The following is a 22479-nucleotide window of genomic DNA, read 5'->3' on the forward strand; positions in this document are numbered from 1 at the left end:
GGATCCCTTTATCACAACCATGTGCCTGATGTGAATCTTGTTGGTGCACAACTCAGGGACACAATTGCATTTTTAACCCCTTAGTGATATAATTAATTTTAGCCTTAAGGACCTTTAACATTTTTCCCCTTTGTGTTCCAGCAATCATAACGTTTTCATTTTTTCTTAATTTTTTTTAAAAAAAATTTGCACGATTAGTTGTAGTTTTTTTAGGAACCATTCTGAGGTATATACAGGTATAGTGTATTAAATAACTTTTATTATTTTATTTGTAGGGAGAAAGAAAAAAAAAAGCAATTTTAACATTATTTTGTGGAATTTATTTATGGTGTTTGTTGTGTAGTACAAATAACTTTGTACAACACAACTTTATTATGTGGGTCAGTACAATAATAATAATAAGGCCAAATTTAAATATATATTTTTTTTATTTATTTTTCTCTCCTCCTGCAGACTGTCAGCTCACCAACTGCTTTCCCCTCCTTCTCCAAACTGAAGAGAAGGGGGTGGGGGGAGAATGCTGCTTTAGCTGCAATCCAAGCTTTCAAACAATGCCAGAATCACAGTATTATTTTCACTACATGGGAAGATATCGCTGTTAGAAATTGGGATGCATTGAATGCATCTGAAAGAAAAAGTAAAAACAGGTTTTACCGCATTTATTCCTGACTCAGTTTCAAGCAAGGATATCTCCTGTTGATGTTGTGCTAGTGCTGTCATTCTGTATCAAAAGCCTGGAATGCAAGCTTTCAAACAAGACAAGGCCCATGTCTCAAGCTGCTACCAATCTTGAGAAATGGGCAGCTAAAGCAGCCCACCCATTCCCCTTCTGCCCGAGCTTGGCTGCAACAGAACAGTTAAAGAGGACCTTTCATCAGAATCAAGTATGTAAACTGAATATACATACATGGAGAGCGGCGCCCAGGGATCCCCCTGCACTTACTATTATCCCCGGGCGCCGCTCCGTTCTCTGGTTATAGGCTCCGGTAAAGTCACAGTTAGGCTCCACCCATTTGAGCCTGCCGCGGTCTCCTTCTCCTATGCTGTAGCGCTGGCCAATCGCAGCGCTCAGCTCTTAGCCATGCTATGAGCTGAGCGCTGCGATTGGCCAGCGCTACAACATAGGAGAAAGAGACGCCGGCAGGCTCAAATGGGTGGAGCCTAACTGTGACTTTACCGGAGCCTATAACCAGAGAACGGAGCGGCGCCCGGGGATAATAGTAAGTGCAGGGGGATCCCTGGGCGCCGCTCTCCATGTATGTATATTCAGTTTACATACTTGATTCTGATGAAAGGTCCTCTTTAAGTGCTTTTCCCAAAGCCAGAGCTGAGCTCAGGCAAAACTGTTAGGTGGTTAAACAAACCTCATGTACACTTTGCAGGATTTTTCCAGCATGTCAATTATGTTTGTAGTTTTAGCTGCGGATTTCACCCTTTTCCAATGAAGAATGAGGTCTTCTTCAAAACTGCATTGAATCGTAATATAAACATAGTAACATAGTTTATAAGACCGGAAAAAAAACATCTGTCTATCCAGTTCAGCCTGTTAGCCTGCAAGTTGATCCAGAGGAAGGCAAAAAGAAACCCTGTGAGGTAAAAGCCAATTTTCCCCACTTAAAAGGAAAAAAAATTCCTTCCCGACTCCAATCAGGCAATCAGAATAACTCCATGAATCAACAACCCATCTCTAGTAGCTATAGCCTGCAATATTTTTACACTCCAGAAATACATTCAGGCCCCTCTTGAACTCTTTTAGTAAACTCACCATCACCACCTCCTCAGGCAGAGAGTTCCATAGTCTCCCTTACACTCAGTTCACACCTGAGAGTTTTACAGCGCGTTCCTACGCGCTGTAAAACGCACAGCAAGGAGAAACCAATGCTTCCCTATGGGAATGGTTCTCACCTGGGCGTTTTACAGTGCGTACAATCGTGCTGTAAAACGCCCGACGCTCAAACAAGTACTTGAGCGTTCTTTTTGGGTGTTTGTCGCGCGTTCCCGTACATAGACTTTCGGGAACGCGCGAAAATGTGTGTTCGCTTGTCTCTGTATGCACGCTTGTAAACGCCGGTACAATCGCGCATACAGAGCGCTCCTTTCAGAACGCTCAGGTGTGAACCCGGGGTTAACGTAAAGAATCCTCTTCTATGTTTGTGTACAAACCTTCTTTCCTCCAGACACAGAGGCTGTCCCCTCGTCACAGTCCTGGGGATAAATACTGTAGATGATGGGAGAGATCTCTGTACTGACCCCTGATATATTTATACATAGTTATTAGATCTCCCCTGAGTTGCATTTTTTCTAAAGTGAATAATCCTAATTTTGTAGGCTACCCATTCCAGTTATTACTTTAGTTGCCCTCCTCTGAACCCTCTCCAGCTGTGCTATTGTCATGACCGGCGTCACGCAAAGGGAGGGAAATGGGAAGGCCCTGGCCAAGGGAGAGGGAAAGGTGGTGACCCCTGACTCACCTTGAGGCTGGCACCTGACGTCCCTAGACGGGTTCCTCACCCGTACGCCGATCACGTGCCTAAACCCTGGCTTTCCCTAAGATGAGCCCTACGTAGTGAACAGGGCGGTGGGATCACTAGTCTGCACCACTGACACTAAAGGAAAACACCAAGGAGAGAACAGACAATACAGACAAAACATATAATCCCAGGTGGGCGACAACAGCAGACAACAAAAGTCCAACAGGGATCCGGAGGGTAACGCTCTGGAACAACAACCAGGGATCACAGCTACTCAGCTCCAGTGGGTCAGTATAGAAGTCCAGGCAGGAAGCTCTATATCTGGCAACCAGAGAAGTGGGAGAGGGGAATATAAGGAGGTTGGGAGTGCTGGACAAGAAACAGCTGAGGAGAAGAAGCTACGGATCCCTGAGTGAGCCAAAAAGGGTTGCAAAGCAAACCCAGAAAGCTACCATTAAGAAACAGCACTATCTTTATACATAGAGCGCACAGCCACCCGCTGCGACTTCCTGACCCCGGGTATAACGGAGTCAGACGTGGCTCTTGACACCCTCGTGACAGCTATGTCTGCCTTGTTCACAGGAGCCCAGAACTGCACACAGTACTCCATGTGTAGTCTGACTAGTGATTTGTAAAGTGGTAGGACTATGTTCTCATCACGGGTATCTATGCCCCTTTTGATGCAACCCATTATCTTATTGGCCTTGGCAGCAGCTGCCTGATACTGGTTTCCACAGTTTAGATTGCTGTTTACTAAAATTCCTAGGTCCTTTTCCATGTCACTGTTACCCAGTGTTTTACCATTTAGTATGTACGGGTGATTTGCATTATTCCTTCCAATGTGCATAAACTTACATTTGTCAGTGTTAAACCTCATCTGCTACCTCTCTGCCCAATCTATCCAGATCCATCTGTAGCAGTATACTGTCCTCTTCCGTGTCAAGTACTTTACACAGTTTAGTGTCATCTGCAAAAATTGATATTTTACTGTGCAAGCCTTCTACAAGATCATTAATAAATATAAATAATAATATAGAGTCCAGGGTTAGGTGGCACTACGGCAACTTTCGCTTCGCCACCAGTCACATGGAGAGGACAGGGGTCACGGTCTCTCGCAATCTGGTGGTGCACAGCTTATCCAGTACAAATATGATTCCACAAATAGAAATAAATAAGCGGCACTCACCATTCGATGAAAATATTTCTTTTATGCTGGGTACAGAGAGGGGGATGACAAACAGTGCAATCACAAAAACATGAAGACGGTCGTTTCGCGTATCACCGCTTCATCTGGCCAATACTGACAACCCCTTGACGCAAATTACATCAACCTTTATGCGCCACATGCGCTAACTTAGGTGCGTGATGCTGGCGTGGGCTGTCGCACATCATTGCGAGTGCAGGCCACGTCAGCAACAAGGGGGTGCTGACGTGGCCTGCACTCGCAATGATGTGCGACAGCCCACGCCAGCATCACGCGCCTAAGTTAGCGCGTGTGGCGCATAAAGGATTATGTAATTTGCGTCAAGGGGTTGTCAGTATTGGCCAGATTAAGCGGTGATACGCGAAACGGCCGTCGCCATGTTTTTGTGATTGCACTGTTTGGCATTCCCCTCTCTGTACCCAGCATAAAAGAAATATTTGCATCGAATGGTGAGTGCCGCTTATTTATTTCTATTTGTGGAATCATTAATAAATATATTGAAGCGAATAGGGCCCAATACTGACCCCTGAAGTACTCCACAAGTGACAGTGACCCAATCTGAGTGTGTACCATTAATAACCACCATCTGTTTTCTATCACTGAGCCAGTGCCATTTTCTCCCAGTCCAAGCATTCTCATTTTATATACTAACCTTTTATGCGGTACAGTGTCATAGAAACTGATTAAATTTATTTGACCGATCCCTCATAAAGCCATGCTGATATGGCATTATTTGCTTATTTTCATTAAGGTACTCCAAGATAGCATCTCTTAGAAAACCTTCAAACAGTTTACCCACGACCGATATGATGCAGAAACGCAGATAAATCCGTATGGAAATTCGTGTGAATCTTACATGTGTTTACCTGCATTTGGTGCAGGTGGTCAGAGTTGTGGCCATACAAAATTGTTCTAGGTTTGTCCAAATGGATACTGTATTGTTGGCATGATGTCTCAATTTAGGGTACTTTCACACTAGCATTTTTCTTTTCCGGTATTGAGTACCATCCTAGGGGCTCAATACCGGAAAAAACATGATCAGTTTTATCCTAATGCATTCTGAATGGAGAGCATTCTGTTCAGTATGCATCAGTTCAGTCCCTCTTACGTTTTTTGCCTGGAAAAAATACCGCAGCATATTGCATTTTTCTCTCCGGCCAAAAATGAACACTTGCCTGAATGACGGATCCGGCATTAATTTCCATTGAAATGTATTAGTGCCTGATTCAGCATTAAAATTGCCGCATTGACGGATCCGTTCTTCCGGTCCGTGCATGCGCAGACCTTTAAAAATGTGAAAAAAATAAATTGCGGATCCGTTTTTCCGGATGACAACCGGAAAGACAGATCCGGTATTGCAATGCATTTGTAAGACGGATCCGGATCCGTCTCACAAATGCATAAGTTTGCGTCCAGATTGCCAGATGCAGGCAGTTCCGCCCCAAGTGTGAAAGTAGCCTAAGAAAAAACAAAATGAGGAGTAACAAAATGTAGGTATAGTGTTTGCAATGATAAAGCAGTAATGTACAGATTTTTCATTATTTCAGATATTTGTACACAGAAGGTCAGTTAAATAATTTACACTAAACTAAATTAAACACATTTTACAAGGGGAACCAAAGTTTTTGAATAGTGAACTATTAAAAAACTATTCACAGAACAATTCTGTTAAAAACTGGGTCTTTTTGAAGAATAAGGGCCACATTTTAACACACTGTAAACATTTTGTTTACACCCAAATAACTTGGTTAAGCCACACTGCGATACAAAAACACTAACAAAATTCATTTTATTCTAAGCTGGAAATGTTCAGTCATTATAGGTATGTGACTTAATTGCTTCCTGTCAATCATCATTGTAGAGATCTCCAGCATACGGCAAATGGACTCTGCTTCCTGTAACATTTGGTAGACGTGAAAGATCTGGCAGATTTTGAATACGTAGGCGCAGTTCTTTGCGGACTTGGGAAACCCTTGCTAGTTTGCGCTTGTATTCCTGAAAATCAAAAATTGAAAATAAGGTAATACACAAAATTAAATCCTGACGGTTTTATTGTGTTATATGCTTTTTGTCTACCGACTCTTGTGAGTAGAATAAAACCTTTTAAACTAACTTGCAAAAGGGTGCTTCACTATTCTGCCAATCTTCTTAAACCCTGTAGAGGAGAAGGTCTGTGGAAGATCGGATCCTTTGGGTGAAGAGGAGAGGGGCCGGTGCCCTGTGCTATTCACTGTTGACCGGGGAACATAGTCTCAAGCAGCGCGGTTCCAAAACCTTCATTATCTGTATATCCAGTGTGAATTACCTACCACACTACTCCGGGACCAGCAGCAGCGCAAGTAACTGTCCGTGTTGGGACACAGGACGGACTTTTCACTTTTTATTTTAATATAAGCAGAACGCAGTACTCGTACTAGAGCTGTGTTCTCCTCACTGTTTACCTGCTCGCCGCTGACTTTACAGTAGTGCAATTACAGCTCCTCCATACCATTTACTTCAAAGGGGTGGTTCTCTACTATTCAAATGATTGGACTCCCTGGCTGGAAGCTATGTAATCTGCCATATTATTACCGCTCATTTGTGCTTTACCTTCTTTGATACTACTTATATTGCAATAAAACAATATTCCATTTATTTTATAACAGAGATTGGCTTTGAGGCATTCTATTATTCATTAGGATCAAAGCCCTTCTTTTTTACATCACCTTTTTGAATGGAGTCTGTCAGCATGTTTTTGCTTATTAAGGGGATTGTACCACAAAAAAATATTCTCCAGTTTTCAAACCGGCAACTGGATCTGAATACTTTTGTAGTTACATATAATTACAAATGTATTTTAGATTCTGAATTATTCAACTAAATTTATCTGTATAGCGCCACCTGGTGTTTTTCCTTTCTAATTTCTCTGTCCTGCTTACTGAGATGGAAGCACATGCTCAGTTCCATCCTTTAATTGTCACCAGCTACAGCAGAAAGGACATGTCCCCTAAGCTGACAGCTTGAATTCAATCTAGCAGAACAATTGGAGCAATGAATTGCCAGATCTCTGGATCCATGTGACATACAGGGCTGGTTCTAGCTTTGTTACAATGACATGTACTATAAGACATCTGATTTTCATTTTTACATTATTCATGGGATAACCCTATTAAGCTAAGCATATAACAACAACAAGCAACAACAGACTTCCAATAGAAAGGTAATGATTTAAAGGGAACCTATCACCAGAAAAATGTGAAGCATTCTGACAGAAGTATGTTGTAGAGCAGGAGGAGCCGAGCAGTTTGATATATAGTTTTATGGGAAACGATTCAGTAAAACTTGTATTTTATACATTTATATTTCAGTTCATTCTGGGCTTTGAAGTCATGGGGACGGTCCTATCAGTGATTGACAGCCTTCGCTCTATGACTGTGCATACAGAGATAACTGTCAACCGCTGGTAGGACCTCCTTCTTCAAAGCCCAGACTGAGCAGGAATTTAAATGAATGAAATACAAATTATACTGATTCTTTCTCAGATACCATTTTCAACATGACAAGTTCCCTTTAAATGTCTAACTCTACATGCTGCTATGCTTAGTTTATTAGGCAAAAACATTTTGACATGCTCTTTTTAAAGGGAACCTGTCAACATGAAAATGCGGTGTGATCTGCCAGCAACATGCTATAGAGCAGGAGGAACTGAACATAGTTTTGTAGGAAAATATTCAGTATAATTTGTAATTTATTAATTGTGGGAGTAATGGTAGGCAACTAGCAGGATTGGATTCAGCATAAGGGTTTATAATAAAAATAAAATAAAATAAATTATCCCAACAGGATGGCTAACGAGAGCCGTTTAAAGTTCAAGCACATAAAGTGCTTATCTTCAGCCAAAACAATAGCAAGTTCTCACACAGCCATACAGTGCTGCCCATAATTATTCATACCCCTGGCAAATTTTGACTTAACCCCTTAAGGACTCAGCCCTATTTCACCTTAAGGACTTGGCAGGGGCGTATATAGAAATCATTGGGCCCCATAGCAAGAGTCTGAATAGGGCCCCCAACCCCGCCCACTACCACCTTTTGCCCATCCCATTAACTGCCTTGGCTCCTCCCCGCCACGCCCTCTTTTTCCATTGGATAGGGGATAGCTTCAAACAACCAGACTACCCCTTTAAAGCGGGGTATACGGGTGCAGGGTCTATGTATGCGGTATATGGGGTACAGCAGTGAATACGGGGTGCAGGATCCATGTATACAGGTATATGGGGTACAGCAGTGTATACGGGGTGCCCCATAAAACTGTATACACTGACACTGCACCCTGTTTATATTGAATACACTGACCCTGCTCCCCGTATACACAGTGCTGTACTCCATATAACTGTATACACTGACACTGCACCCTGTATACACTGTGTATACAGGGTGCAGGGTCAGTGTATACAGATGTTGTACAACATAGCCTACATGGCCGGAGTACTGTCCGCTCCTAGGCTCCGTCCCCCTCCTGCCCCACATTTCACTCCCAGCAGCCCCTGCCTCAGCCTTTACCTGCTCTTCTGTGCAGTTGCCATCGATCCTCCCAGTCTCTCTCCGATTGCCGTCGCTCTGGCCTGCCCCAGGCTGTTCTACGGCTGCTGGGGAACTAGTCACTAGCTGCGGTCTGGGGGGGGGGGCTGCACTCACTGCCAACTGGCGCTGGCTGATGACATAAGCGCAGAGAGGATGCTACGCCTGGTGCACGCGGCGCCTCTCTGTGTACTTGAAAAGTTGGGAGGCGCCTGCCAGCGAAACACACTGGCCAATCAGCAGCAGGATCTTTGTGCTGTGAAATGCTGATTGGCCAGTGTGAAATGCAGCACGCCCGCAGCCCAGATCATCGAAAGGGGAGGGGGCGGGAGGGAGATAACACATGTGCCGCTGCTGTGCAGAGTAGATGGAGGGGGCGGGGCCTTCCATGTGCTCCGGGCCCCCCTGTGCCGCGGGCCCCATAGCAACGGCGTGGTCTGCCTATATTGGCGGTACGCCACTGGGACTTGGCCATTTTTTGCAAATCTGACCAGTGTCACTTTAAGTGCTGATAACTTTAAAACGCTTTGACTTACCCAGGCCGTTCTGAGATAGTTTTTTTGTCACATATTGTACTTCATGACACTGCTAAAATTGGGTCAAAAACGAAAAAATTTTAGCATAAAAAAATTGGAAAAATCTGCAAATTGCTAAGTTTCAGTTTCTCTACTTCTGTAATACATAGTAATACCCCCAAAAATTGTGATGACTTTACATTCCCCATATGTCTACTTCATGTTTGTAGCATTTTGGGAATGATATTTTATTTTTTGGGGATGTTACAAGGCTTTGAAGTTTAGAAGCAAATTTTGAAATTTTTCAGAAATCTTCAAAATCCCACTTTTTATGGACCAGTTCAAGTTTGAAGTCACTTTGTGAGGCTTACATAATAGAAACCACCCAAAAATGACCCCATTCTAGAAACTACACCCCTCAAGGTTTTCAAAACAGTTTTTTCAAACTTTGTTAACCCTTTAGATCTTCCACAAGACTTCATGGCAAATGGACATAAATTTTAAGAATTTAGATTTTTTGCAAATTTTTCCAATATAATAAATTTTTTCCTGGAAAAAAACAAGGGTTAACTGCCAAACAAAACTCAAAATGGGTTTCCCTGATTCTGTAGTTTGCAGAAACACCCCATATGTGTTCGTAAACTACTGTTTGGCCAAACGGGAGGACATTGAAGGAGGGGAACACCATATGGGTTTTGCAAGGTAGATTTTGCAGGACTGGTTTTGTTTATACCATGTCCCATTTGAAGCCCCCCGTTGCACCCCTAGAATAGAAATTTCAAAAAAGTGACTCCATCTAAGAAAGTACACCCCTCAAGGTATTCAAAACTGGGTTTACAAACTTTGTTAACCCTTTAGGTGTTCCACAAGAGTTAATGGCAGATGGAGAAACAATTCAGAAATTTCTATTTTTTGGAACATTTTCCATTTTAACCCATTTTTTCCAGCAATAAAGTAAGAGTTAACAGCCAAACAAAACTCAATATGGGTTGCCCTGATTCTGTAGTTTGCAAAAACACCCCATATGTGGTCGTAAACTACTGTTTGGCCAAACGGGAGCACATAGAAAGAGGGGAACGCCATATGGGTTTTGGAAGGCAGATTTTGCAGGACTGGTTTTGTTTATACCATGTCCCATTTGAAGCCCCCCGTTGCACCCCTAGAATAGAAATTTCAAAAAAGTGACTCCATCTAAGAAATTACACCCCTCAAGGTATTCAAAATTGGGTTTACAAACTTTGTTTACCCTTTAGGTGTTCCACAAGAGTTAATGGCAGATGGAAAAACAATTTAGAAATTTCTATTTTTTGGAAAATTTTCCATTTTAACCCTTACTTTATTACTGAAGAAAAAATGGGTTAACAGCCAAACAAAACTCAAAATGGGTTGCCCTGATTCTGTAGTTTGCAGAAACACCCCATATGTGGTCGTAAACTACTATTTGGCTAAACGGCAGGACATAGAAGAAGGGGAACGCCATATGGTTTTTGGAAGGCAGATTTTGCTGGACTGGTTTATTTACACCATGTACCCTTTCAAGCCCCCTGATGCACCCCTAGAGTAGAAACTCCATAAAAGTGACCCCATCTAGGAAACTACCGGATAAGGTGGTTGTTGTTTCTGGACTATTTTAGGGGTAAATATGATTTTTGGTTGCTCTATATTACACTTTTTTAAAGCAAGGTAACAAAAAATTTTAATTCTAAAATTGTTTCTACATTCGCTATTTAGTTTTGTGGAACACCTAAAGGGTTAACAAAGTTTGTAAAGTAACTTTTGAATACCTTGAGGGGTGTAGTTTCTTAGATGGGGTCACTTTTTTGGAGTTTCTAGTCTAGGCTACATCAGGGGTGCTTCTAATGGGACATGGTGTAAAAAAAAACTGTCCATCAAAATCTGCCTTCCAGAAACCATATGGAGTTCCCGTTGTTCTATGCCCTGCTGTGTGGCTATATAGCCATTTACGACCACATATGGGGTGTTTCTGCAAACTACAGAATCAGGGCCATAAATATTGAGTTTTGTTTGGCTGTTAACCCTTGCTTTATTACCGGAAAAAAAGGATTCAAATGGAAATTTTGACCAAAAATTTTTGTTTTGGCACCGTTTTTATTTTATATTTTTAGCGCTGGTGCAGGAGGGTGATGGATGCCGATTAGGGGGACTCAGAAGCTGGTGCTGGACGGTGCTGCAGGGTGCTCGTGCAGAACAGGAAGAGGAGGGGAGAGAGGAACGCAGGAAGTTTGAATCTCACGCCTCTCTCCCCTGCACCAATCAGCACCCTGGACAGCAGCATTCAGCACCAGGGCCAGCACCGCCTCTCCAAATCTTCGGACTGTGATTGGTGGTGTATAATCACGCCACCAATCGCAGTCTTTTTCCGGTTCATCGGGTCAACCGGCATCCCGTTCCGATTAACCCCCGCGGCGCCGGAATCGCGATTTAAAGTTAGGACGTACCGGTACGCCCTGAGTCCTTAAGGATTCGGGAAATAGGGTGTACCGGTACGCCCTACATCCTTAAGGGGTTAAAGTTACTTTTATTCAACCAGCAAGTAATTTTTTGACGGGAAATTACATAGGTGTCTCCCAAAAGATAATAAGACGATGTACAAGAGGCATTACTGTGGGAAAAAAAACATTTCTCAGCTTTTATTTACATTTGAGCAAAAAGTGTCCAGTCCAAAATTATTAATACCCTTCTCAATAATCTACAGGGTGGGCCATTTATATTGATACACCTTAATAAAATGGGAATGGTTGGTGATATTAACTTCCTGTTTGTGGCTCATTAGTATATGTGAGGGGAGAAACTTTTCAAGATGGGTGGTGACCATGGTGGCCATTTTGAAGTTGGCCATTTTGAATCCAACTTTTGTTTATTCAATAGGAAGAGGGTCATGTGACACATCAAACTTATTGGGAATTTCACAAGAAAAACAATGGTGTGCTTGGTTTTAACGTAACTTTATTCTTTCATGAGTTATTTACAAGTTTCTGACCACTTATAAAATGTGTTCAATGTGCTGCCCATTATGTTGGATTGTCAATGCAACCCTCTTCTCCCAGTCTTCACACACTGATAGCAACACCGCAGGAGAAATGCTAGCACAGGCTTCCAGTATCCGTAGTTTCAGGTGCTGCACATCTCGTATCTTCACAGCATAGACAATTGCCTTCAGATGACCCCAAAGATAAAAGTCTAAGGGGGTCAGATCGGGAGACCTTGGGGGCCATTCAACTGGCCCACGACGACCAATCCACTTTCCAGGAAACTGTTCATCTAGGAATGCTCGGACCTGACACCCATAAGGTGGTGGTGCACCATCTTGCTGGAAAAACTCAGGGAACGTGCCAGCTTCAGTGCATAAAGAGGGAAACACATCATCATGTAGCAATTTCGCATATCCAGTGGCCTTGAGGTTTCCATTGATGAAGAATGGCCCCACTATCTTTGTATCCCATATACCACACCATACCATCAATTTTTTTCTTCCAACAGTCTTGGAGGGATCTATCCAATGTGGGTTACTGTCAGACCAATAGCGGTGGTTTTGTTTGTTAACTTCACCATTCACATAAAAGTTTGCCTCATCACTGAACAAAATCTTCTGTGTAAACTGAGGGTCCTGTTCCAATTTTTGTTTTGCTCATTCTGCAAATTCAGTTCGCCGATCTGGGTCATCCTCGTTGAGATGCTGCAGTAGCTGGAGTTTGCAAGGGTGCCATTTGTTAGTAGCTAATAGCCGCCGAAGGGATGTTCGACTTATGCCACTCTCCAGTGACATGCGGCGAGTGCTACGCTGTGGGCTCTTGCTGAATGAAGCTAGGACAGCCACTGATGTTTCCTCATTAGAGACAGATTTCATGCGTCCACATTTTGGCAAATCCAACACTGAACCAGTTTCACGAAACTTAGCAAGCAGTTTGCTAACTGTAGCATGGGAGATGGGTGGTCTCGTAGGGTGTCTTGCATTGAAATCTGCTGCAATGACCCGGTTACTGCGTTCACCAGACATCAACACAATTTCTATCCGCTCCTCACGTGTTAACCTAGGCGACATGTCAATGGCTGTAAACAAAGAGAAACTTGTAAATAACTCATGAAAGAATAAATTTACATTAAAACCAAGCACACCATTGTTTTTCGTGTGAAATTCCCAATAAGTTTAACTTGTCACATGACCCTCTTCCTATTGAAAAAACAAAAGTTGGATTCAAAATGGCCAACTTCAAAATGGCCGCCATGGTCACCACCCATCTTGAAAAGTTTCCCACCTCACATATACTAATGTGCCACAAACAGGAAGTTAATATCACCAACCATTCCCATTTTATTAAGGTGTATCCATATAAATGGCCCACCCTGTATAGAAAAGCCTTTATTGGCTATTACAGCAATCAAACGCTTCCTATAATTGCAGACCAGCTTTTTGCATGTCTCTACAGGTATTTTTGCCCATTCATCTTTAACAATGAGCTCCAAATCTTTCAGGTTGGAGGGTCTTCTTGCCATTACCCTGATCTTTAGCTCCCTCCACAGATTCTCAATTGGATTCAAGTCTGGACTCTGGCCTCTGGCTGGGCCACTCCAAAACGTTAATGTTGTTGTCTGCTAACCATTTCTTCACCACTTTTGCTGTGTGTTTTGGGTCATTATCATGCTGAAATGTCCACTGGTGCCCAAGGCCAAGTTTCTCTGCAGACTGCCTGATGTTGTCGTTGAGAATCCTCATGTATTGCTCTTTTTTCATGCTGCCGTTTACTGTGATTAGGTTCCCAAAGCATTAGGTTCCCACCACCATGTTTGACAGTGGGGATGGTGTTCTTTGGGTTGAAGGCTTCTCCTTTTTTACGCCAAATGAAGGAAACATCATTGTCACCAAACAATTCAATTTTTGTTTCATCTGACCATAACACAGAAGACCAGAAGTCGTCTTCTTTGTCCAGATGAGCTTTTGCAAAGGCCAAGCGAGCTTTTGTGTGCCTTATCTGGAGAAGTGGCATCCTCCTTGGTATGTATCCGTGGAACCCAGCAGTGTGCAGTGTCTGTGGGATTGTCTGCCATTGACATTGCCACCAGCAGAGCCCAGATTCACCAGGATGGCCTTGGTGGTGATCCTTGGATTCTTTTTCACCTCTCTAACTATCCTCCTGGCCAGCACAGGGAGACACCTGTCATTTCTCGTCAAAAAAATTACTTGCTGGTTGAATAAAGGTAACTTTAAAGGGATTCTGTCACCAGTTTTTTATCCCCCCATTTAAAAATATGGTTATGTTCATGGAGCTCTAGCGATTCCTAATGTGGTCTTATAACCGAAATCTGTAGGCTCATTTTGTCTAAAAAACGTTATAACTAACCTGTCATTCATCTCACAAAGGTGCCCAAGGGGATGCTCATGTCTTCCAGATGACGCCCGCACCCGCAGCCGTTCGTGCCCAGCTCCTCCTTTGCTGTCATCAGCGCCACCTCAGAATCCTTTGCTACGCCTCCGGCTCTCCCTCACTCCCCCCTCCTTCTTCTCTAACATCCCGCGCGTGCGCACAGGCCTGTGCCTGATGCGCACGTGCGGACTTCTCCGTCCGGCTTCATGGAGCGAAGTGCGCATACGCCGGCACTTCGCTCAACCTCCCGATGACCTGAACACTGGCTCCAGCCTGTCAGAGGCCTGTGCGCACGCGCGGGATGTTAGGGAAGAAGGAGGGGGGAGTGAGGGAGAGCCGGAGGCGTAGCAAAGGATTCTGAGGCGGCGCTGATGACAGCAAAGGAGGAGCTGGGCACGAACGGCGGCGGGTGCGGGCGGCATCTAGAAGACATGAGCATCCCCTTGGGCACCTTTGTGAGATGAATGACAGGTTAGTTATAATGTTTTTTAGACAAAATGAGCCTACAGATTTCGGTTATAAGACCACATTAGGAATCGCTAGAGCTCCATGAACATAACTATATTTTTAAATGGGGGGGTAAAAAACTGGTGACAGAATCCCTTTAAGTCAAAATTTGCCAGGGGTATGAATAATTATGGGCAGCACTGTATGTCTTGTCACAGTCTGCAAAAAGGCAGAAATGCTAGAGTCACCTTGTGCAGAATCTCGGTCTCTCTCTGGTGCACTGTGGAGAATAATGCTCCCAGATCTTCTCCATTAGAGTCTTTCTTCCCCCTGCTCCCAGGCAGCCTTTTCCTTTTGAACTACCTTTCGGAACTGCACCTGGACTCCTTCGTCAGTGGTGTGGAAAGTCCGGGTGTACTGCCGGAATTGCCACACTGCAATCCCTGGAATTAGATCACTGATATTAGCAGCCTACATGGCACCTATCTGCCCTCTAGTATCTTTCCTGCTGGTTGCCTACATACTTTAAATTCCTGCTTATTCTGGGCTTTGAAGTCAAGGACACGGTTCTATCAGTGATTGACAGCCTTCCTTCTATGACTGTGTATACAGAGCTAGCTGTCAATCACTAATAGGACTGCCTCCTTGACTTCAAAGCCCAGAATGAGCAGGAATTTGTAATTTATTCATTTAAACTGCCTTTAGCTGAGACACCATATTCAACGTGACATGTTCCCTATAAACTCTTTCAATACGTTCATCATAACAACTTCTTCTGGCAAGGAGCTTCATTGTTCTACTACTCTTACATTGTATTTACGTCATACACCAATGTATAATTACAATCTATAGGTAATTTTCATGGGGATTGTGCGGCTGGTTTCAGGATCTTTTACAATAAAAGTGTTTATTGGGTTTTTCACTATTTTTGAACAGAAAATCGTACAAACGTCAAAAATATGTTGAAATCACATAGGTAACTGAAAGCAGTTATAAAATAACATTAAAGTTTGAAAGAAAAAGTATGCTACGAAATGATAGCACATATGTAATTTGCACGTCGAATAGAATCAAGACTCTGCAATATTAAAGTGTTAATAAGCATACGTAAAAACAGTTTAAAATACCATTTCAAAATCAACACTGTAAGATACATCCGCCCTCCTAATAGAAATGGGCTAAATCTATATGTAAACAAGAAAGTACAAACGAGAACAACAACAAAAAAAAAAAATAGAAAAAATATATATATATATATATACACTCACCTAAAGAATTATTAGGAACACCTGTCATTAATGCAATTATCTAGTCAACCAATCACATGGCAGTTGCTTCAATGCATTTAGGGGTGTGGTCCTGGTCAAGACAATCTCCTGAACTCCAAACTGAATGTCAGAATGTGAAAGAAAGGTGATTTAAGCAATTTTGAGCGTAGCATGGTTGTTGGTGCCAGACGTGCCGGTCTGAGTATTTCACAATCTGCTCAGTTACTGGGATTTTCACGCACAACCATTTCTAGGGTTTACAAAGAATGGTGTGAAAAGGGAAAAACATCCAGTATGTGGCAGTCCTGTGGGCAAAAATGCCTTGTGGATGCTAGAGGTCAGTGGAGAATGGGCCGACTGATTCAAGCTGATAGAAGAGCAACGTTGACTGAAATAACCACTCGTTACAACCAAGGTATGCAGCAAAGCATTTGTGAAGCCACAACACGCACAACCTTGAGGCGGATGGGCTACAACAGCAGAAGACCCCACCGGGTACCACTCATCTCCACTACAAATAGGAAAAAGAGGCTACAATTTGCACGAGCTCACCAAAATTGGACTGTTGAAGACTGGAAAAATGTTGCCTGGTCTCATGAGTCTCGATTTCTGTTGAGACATTCAAATGGTAGAGTCCGAATTTGGCGTAAACAGAATGAGAACATGTATCCATCCTCTGATGGCTACTTCCAGCAGGATAATGCACCATGTCACAAAGCTTGAATCATTTCAAATTGGTTTCTTGAACATGACAATGAGTTCACTGTACTAAAATGGCCCCCACAGTCACCAGATCTCAACCCAATAGAACATCTTTGGGATGTGGTGGAACGGGAGCTTCGTGCCCTGGATGTGCATCCCTCAAATCTCCATCAACTGCAAGATGCTATCCTATCAATATGGGCCAACATTTCTAAAGAATGCTATCAGCACCTTGTTGAATCAATGCCACGTAGAATTAAGGCAGTTCTGAAGGCAAAAGGGGGTCCAACACCGTATTAGTATGGTGTTCCTAATAATTCTTTAGGTGAGTGTATATAGAGGTTTAAAGATCCGATCACAGAATCAGATTAGAGTGTCCTGTATGTCCTGAGGTGCAAAAGTCTTCCCAGGGGCCCCAGAATCGTGCATCTTTTGAGCAGTGAATTTTTATATGCAGCAATGGTGAGGTCGAGAACATACAGGAGAAAAGCTTCTGGCATGTTTGGCATTGGTAAAACCAGTTATTTTGAGAATAGCCGAGAATGGCCGAGCAGTGCCACCAAATGTTTAGTGGCATGCCCTCCGATGTCCCACACCTCCAACATCTGTCTGTGACCGAGGAATACTATTTATGTAGCAGTGTCGGTACTCTGTACCACTGGGACAGGATCTTATTGCAAGTCTCTTGCGCTCTTGTGGCTAAACTGCTTTGTGTGAAAAATATAACATCTGAGCCATTGGGAAGAGGACAATTGAATGCCTGAAAGGAGGATCTCTGCTGTAGAAGTAGTTTATATATAAAGGATATGTCTTGGAACACAGCCGAAGGGCCCAGACAGGCTTGTTCGAAGGCTGTCAAGTTCCTTGTAAAATTATGCGAAGCGAGTATTGAAGTGAAAAAGTGTTGAAGTTCGAGATATTCGAAGGTGTGCTTTGGTGTGGGGGGTAAAGTACCTAATATAGAGGCCAAAGGTTTCAGAGATGTCCCCGAGAGAACCTGACAAAATCGAAGAGGAGAGCTTTTGGTGCCTGTGAGAAAAGTGTTGCTCCTGGAGGGAATAGGGGGTAATCAGTAATGGGAGTAAAGGGTCCCTGCGGGTCTATGAGAGAATGTTCCGAGCTGATACCCCAAAGAATGGTGAATGTATGATTGGAAGTGAAAGAAAGAGCAGGTAGCACAGTCTTTCAAACACTCCACAGCCATGGGAGAGAAGTCAACGTGAAGGGCGATAAGTCCCTTACTATATTAACCCACGCTTTCTGAGAAGAAAGCCGAAACATGTCCAAAAGCCGGGAGTATGCTGTAGAGTGGTAGTATAGCCTGCAGTCTGGGAGACCAACCCCACCCACATCCTTAGCGCGAGTCAACATTTCCCAGCGTATTTGTGGTCTACCAGGGGACCATACAAACTTTAAGAAACATTTACAAATCTGGGTCCAGAAGGAGAGGGCGATCCACATGGGGATGATCTGCAAGAGATAAAGAAGACTGGGCAAAAGATTCATTTTTGATATGCTAATCCGTCCGAAGCAGGAAAAATCTTTCTGGTGCCAGGATTTCAGATCTTTTTGGAATCAAATTAGAAGTAGGACAAAATTATCCTTAAACAGAGGCGATAAAGTAGGACCTATATTAATCCCTAGATAAGTAATGCCTTTAGTGAGTTAAGAGAAAGTAAAGGCCTTAAGTGAAGCAACTCTGTCCTGTCCTAAAGAGATATTCAGGGCATGGGATTTGGACATGTTGATCTTAAAATTAGACCACACCCCAAATCGAGACAACTCTGACTGTAGACACGAAAGGGAGATACGGGGGTTGGTAATATACAACAATAGGTCATCCGCAAAGGCCGCACATTTATACTCTTGATTACCTATATGAATGCCCTGGATATCGGGGTTATCACGTATTGCAGACATTAGATGTTCCATAACCAGAACATATAATAAGGGAGACAATGGGCAACCTTGGTGGATGCCATTATGGATGGAAAAGTGGGAAGAAAGGGTCCCATAAATTTTTATCCTCGCCGACGGAGCTTGGTATAAGTTGAGTATCTTAGAGATGAACAAGAGGCCTAAACCAATATGTGCAAGGGTAGAGCGTAAGGAGGGCCATGAGAAGCAATCAAAAGCCTTCTCTGCATCAAGAGATAAGACCATGAGTGGTATGTTGTGAGTCTTAGCATAATGAATAATGTCTAGTGTCTTTAGGGTGTTGTCCCTGGCCTCCCTTCCCGGCACAAACCCCACCTGGTCTGAGTGAACCAGAGATGACAAAAAAATGCCTTCAGGCGATTTGCCAAAAGTTTAGCATATATTTTAAGATCCACGTTTAAGAGAGAAATCGGGCGATAAGTTGCACACACCTGGTGGTCCTTATCAGGTTTGGGGATGACCACTATGTGAGATGCAGTGGACTATGCCATAAAAGGAAGCCCAGACGACACAGTGTTGAAGACCCCGAGAAGGAAGGGGGTTACTTTTTCTGAAAATACTTTGTAAAACCTTGCTGTTAACCCATACGGGGCCGGACTCTTACCCCCAGGAAGAGATTTAAATACGTCCTGAAGCTCTCCAACAGTGAAGGGAGTCTCGAGGCTGGCCGATTGCTCCGCCGTCAGCTGAGTGGCAGAAGATAGGAGCAAGTCCCCAAGGTCGGCAAGTTATACAGAGCAGAATAAAAAGAATGGAAGGTGGATGCAATGTCTGGAGTAGTATGTACCGGTAGACCCTGTGGGGTCTTAATGACCGGGATATGAGAAGTTGCCATTTGACTGAAAAGAAAAACTTGCTAGGCATTAGATAATGGGCAAAAAAAAAAAAAAAAAATCAAAATGCACAACATCTCCAGAGTGTCCTCAGGTCAGGGCAGACGCCTGGGAATTCCGCAGAGGAACAGTGGATCGTTGTCCGTGTCTTCAAAGGGAATGGTATGGAGAGCCCCGGGTGCCTCTTGCAGAAGCTTGTGAATTCGAGAGTCTTTACTGAGGAGTAAAGTTAGGCGAAATGAAGGTGGGCCACGGATCAATGTCCACGAATGATAGGTGGAGGCTATGGAGGTATCCAGGGAGGTCTTCGCTGCAGCGGAGAAAAGCTGATTGACCTTTATGACCCACTATCAAAGAAAAAGGAAAGCCTCAGTGATAAGGTATTCCTCGGTCCCGCAGTAGAGTAAGGAGAGGTTTCAATGCTGCTCGTTGAGCAAGCGTGTAGCGGTAGAGGTCTTGGAGGATCATGATGGGCGACCCTTCAAATGACAGAGACTGCCGTTGTCTGGCTTTGAAGAAGATCTGTTCTTTAACAGCATAGAAATGGTTCCTACAGATAACATCTCTGGGCCTTGAGCCCTCAGGCGTTGGTGGTCGGAGTGCCCAGTGTGCCCTGTCAATTTCAATGGGAGTGGCCCTGGGGCGCTCCAGTAGGTTATTGAATATTGATAGAAGGGTGGGAAAAAGGTAAGCTGTAGAAACAGATTCTGGGAGACCTCTAATGCGAAGATTGTTGCGACGTCCACAGTTCTCCAAGTCATCTAGGTGTTGTTGAAGAGCGTGAATTTGCGTCCCTTGGTGACAACCTGAAGAGCTTTCACTTCAGCAAACACCATTATATGGTCTTGAGCCACGGAGTCCACTCGGTGAGAGTAGATAGTTCTATGCAAATTCCTGTATGTATTCTTGCAAAATATTAACCGCAAAGGTAGAAAAGTCCTCTTCAGAGGGTAAGGAGCATAAAAGAGCACGTAAATCCGCTATAGTCGGTGGTCTTCATCAGGTGTTGTGGAAGCTGACCTGTGCTTCGCAGGCAAGTGGTTTGTATGGAATTCAGAATGAGGGTTGATGTGGGGAGTCCCCACGCTTTTAAGGCTTGACAATTGTATATCAGGAGAGCGACCTGGTGCCATGACCTGGGAACTGACCCATGAGGATCCGGTCGACCAATGAGGAGATGCCACCAGAGAGGGATTAGGTGAATCTGGTGAGGACAGGGTCCCCCTAGGATGCTGCCCATATTCATCTAAAGCCCGGGACAGGTCTTGTTGATGTTCATTGGCTGTCTTAGTGCATACCAGCTCTTGGGGTCCGGCATCCGGACATTTTGTAGAAGGAGCATAGAACGCTGAGGTATAAGAGTAAGGGGGAAAATTAGCAAGGGATTGTGGCTCAAAGGTTTGCGCTTCAGGTCACAATGTGGAGCCTGCTGTGTGGGAGGCAGTAGAGGGGGGCAATGGGGCAAGGGAAGATGGCAAAAGGGAGGAAGAGGGAATTGGAGGGCTTGCCTAAGAGGTTATGCAGTCCTCATCCATCCGGCGATCTGCCTCCCCAGTATTGCTGGCAGGTGCTATGGTCTCCTCCTGATCCTGCCAGAGAAGGCGCGGGCCGCCATTTTGCGCTTCTTGTGCCAGGGGAACCACGTGGCCGGGCTCCATGTTAGACCCGGAGGAGACCTCACTTTCAGGTCGTGCTGCAGGCGGTGCAGAGCAGGAGCGGCGATCTCTTGCAGGTGGGAATCACATCCCCGTGGGCCAGGTGGATGCCTCAGCGAGCCGCTTATCAGGGGAGCCGCCACCATCTTGGGCGAAGCTGGTCCGGCCTGGCGGAGTTCTTTCTTCAGGGCCGGCCTGCTTCGAGAAATAGGAACTCAGGTCACCCTGGGAGGCAGCAAGGGGAGCAGATGGACGAGCTCGACCATTCTTGGTGGTTTTCCCCATCATAAAAGCAGGTAAACGCTAGTTCTTAGCAGGGGTGCAGCAGAGCTCAGAACGAGCACGTCCTCACACTTCCATCGCTGGCCATTCCCCCTGGTTTTTGGATCTTTGTAGAATAATTTAGTTGTCAGTTTCGATACAATTAACACATCACCTTACTGGTCCAGGTTATCTTCAGAACTCCAGACCACATCCAGGCTAGTGTTATTTCAAATATCTGCAGCCACAAATTCCTTTCTTAGATAGGAAAGACTTGATCCAGCCCTTTAAAGAAAACTACAAAACACCTCTTTCTTCTCAATTCCTTTACTGCACTGCAACAATTAAGCCCCATTCACATGACTGTAGGGCGGTCATGCCAGTGTTGTGGACCACAAGCCGTGGGCACTAGCTGTATGAACTCGTGGACTTGAATGGGTCCACAATCCACTAGACATGGCAAAAGATAGGGAGTGTCCTATTTATGTGGAGCGGAGGTACAGAGCAGGAATCCCACGGAAACACGCGGAAGTCATTCCATTGGCTTCTGGATCCGTGCTTCTGCTGCATCCAGGACTTTTTCTCGGATCAAAAATAACTGTTCTCTGATGGAAGTGACACAAACTGATGCTCAAAAAACCGGAATTAGTCTTACCGGTAATTCTGTTTCCTTGAGATCATCACGACGGCATACAAGGAGATTGACCCCTGACCTCTGTAGGGGCAGGAACAGAGAAAGGTTAAATACCCTCCTCCCACCACCAACACCAGTGTTTCCAAAATCACACAGAGCAACCCGGTGGTGGAAAACAGTGAAGAAAAAAAAAAAGGTATTACTCCATACCTTCTAGAGACCCACTGGGTCAAAACGATTTAAATCATAGGGAGGGAATAACGTGCCGTCGTGATGATCTCATGGAAACAGAATTACCGGTAAGACTAATTCCGGTTTTTCCATAGCATCATCACGACGGCATACAAGGAGATATAAAAAATATATCAGTTAAGGGGGGGCTACAGCCTGGAGGACTTTCCGACCGAAGGACAGATCAGAAGATCTGGAAAGATCCAGGCGATAGTGCTTTATAAAGGTATGAATGCTGGACCAAGTGGCAGCACGACAGATTTCCTCCAGAGAAGCCCCAGCTCTCTCCGCCTGAGAGGAAGACATGGCCCGAGTGGAATGGGCCCTAATGTGGACTGGACATGTAAGATTTTGTATTTGGTAACAAAGACTAATGG

The 22479-nt window shown here is 44.1% G+C and overlaps 1 protein-coding gene across 1 annotated transcript in view; it reads right to left on the minus strand.

Moving 5' to 3' along the window:
- Window positions 1-5520: 5520 nt before the first annotated feature.
- The window catches only part of RPRD1A (regulation of nuclear pre-mRNA domain containing 1A), a 478282-nt gene continuing 461323 nt past the window's right edge, over window positions 5521-22479 (minus strand). Inside the window, exon 7 of the mRNA XM_040432354.1 lies at window positions 5521-5670. Within this exon, the coding sequence (XP_040288288.1) occupies window positions 5521-5670 (150 nt within the window). The remainder of the gene's footprint in view (window positions 5671-22479) is intronic.

This window comes from Bufo bufo, chromosome 5 (genome assembly GCF_905171765.1).
Source record: "Bufo bufo chromosome 5, aBufBuf1.1, whole genome shotgun sequence".
NCBI classification, from domain to species: Eukaryota; Metazoa; Chordata; class Amphibia; order Anura; family Bufonidae; genus Bufo; species Bufo bufo.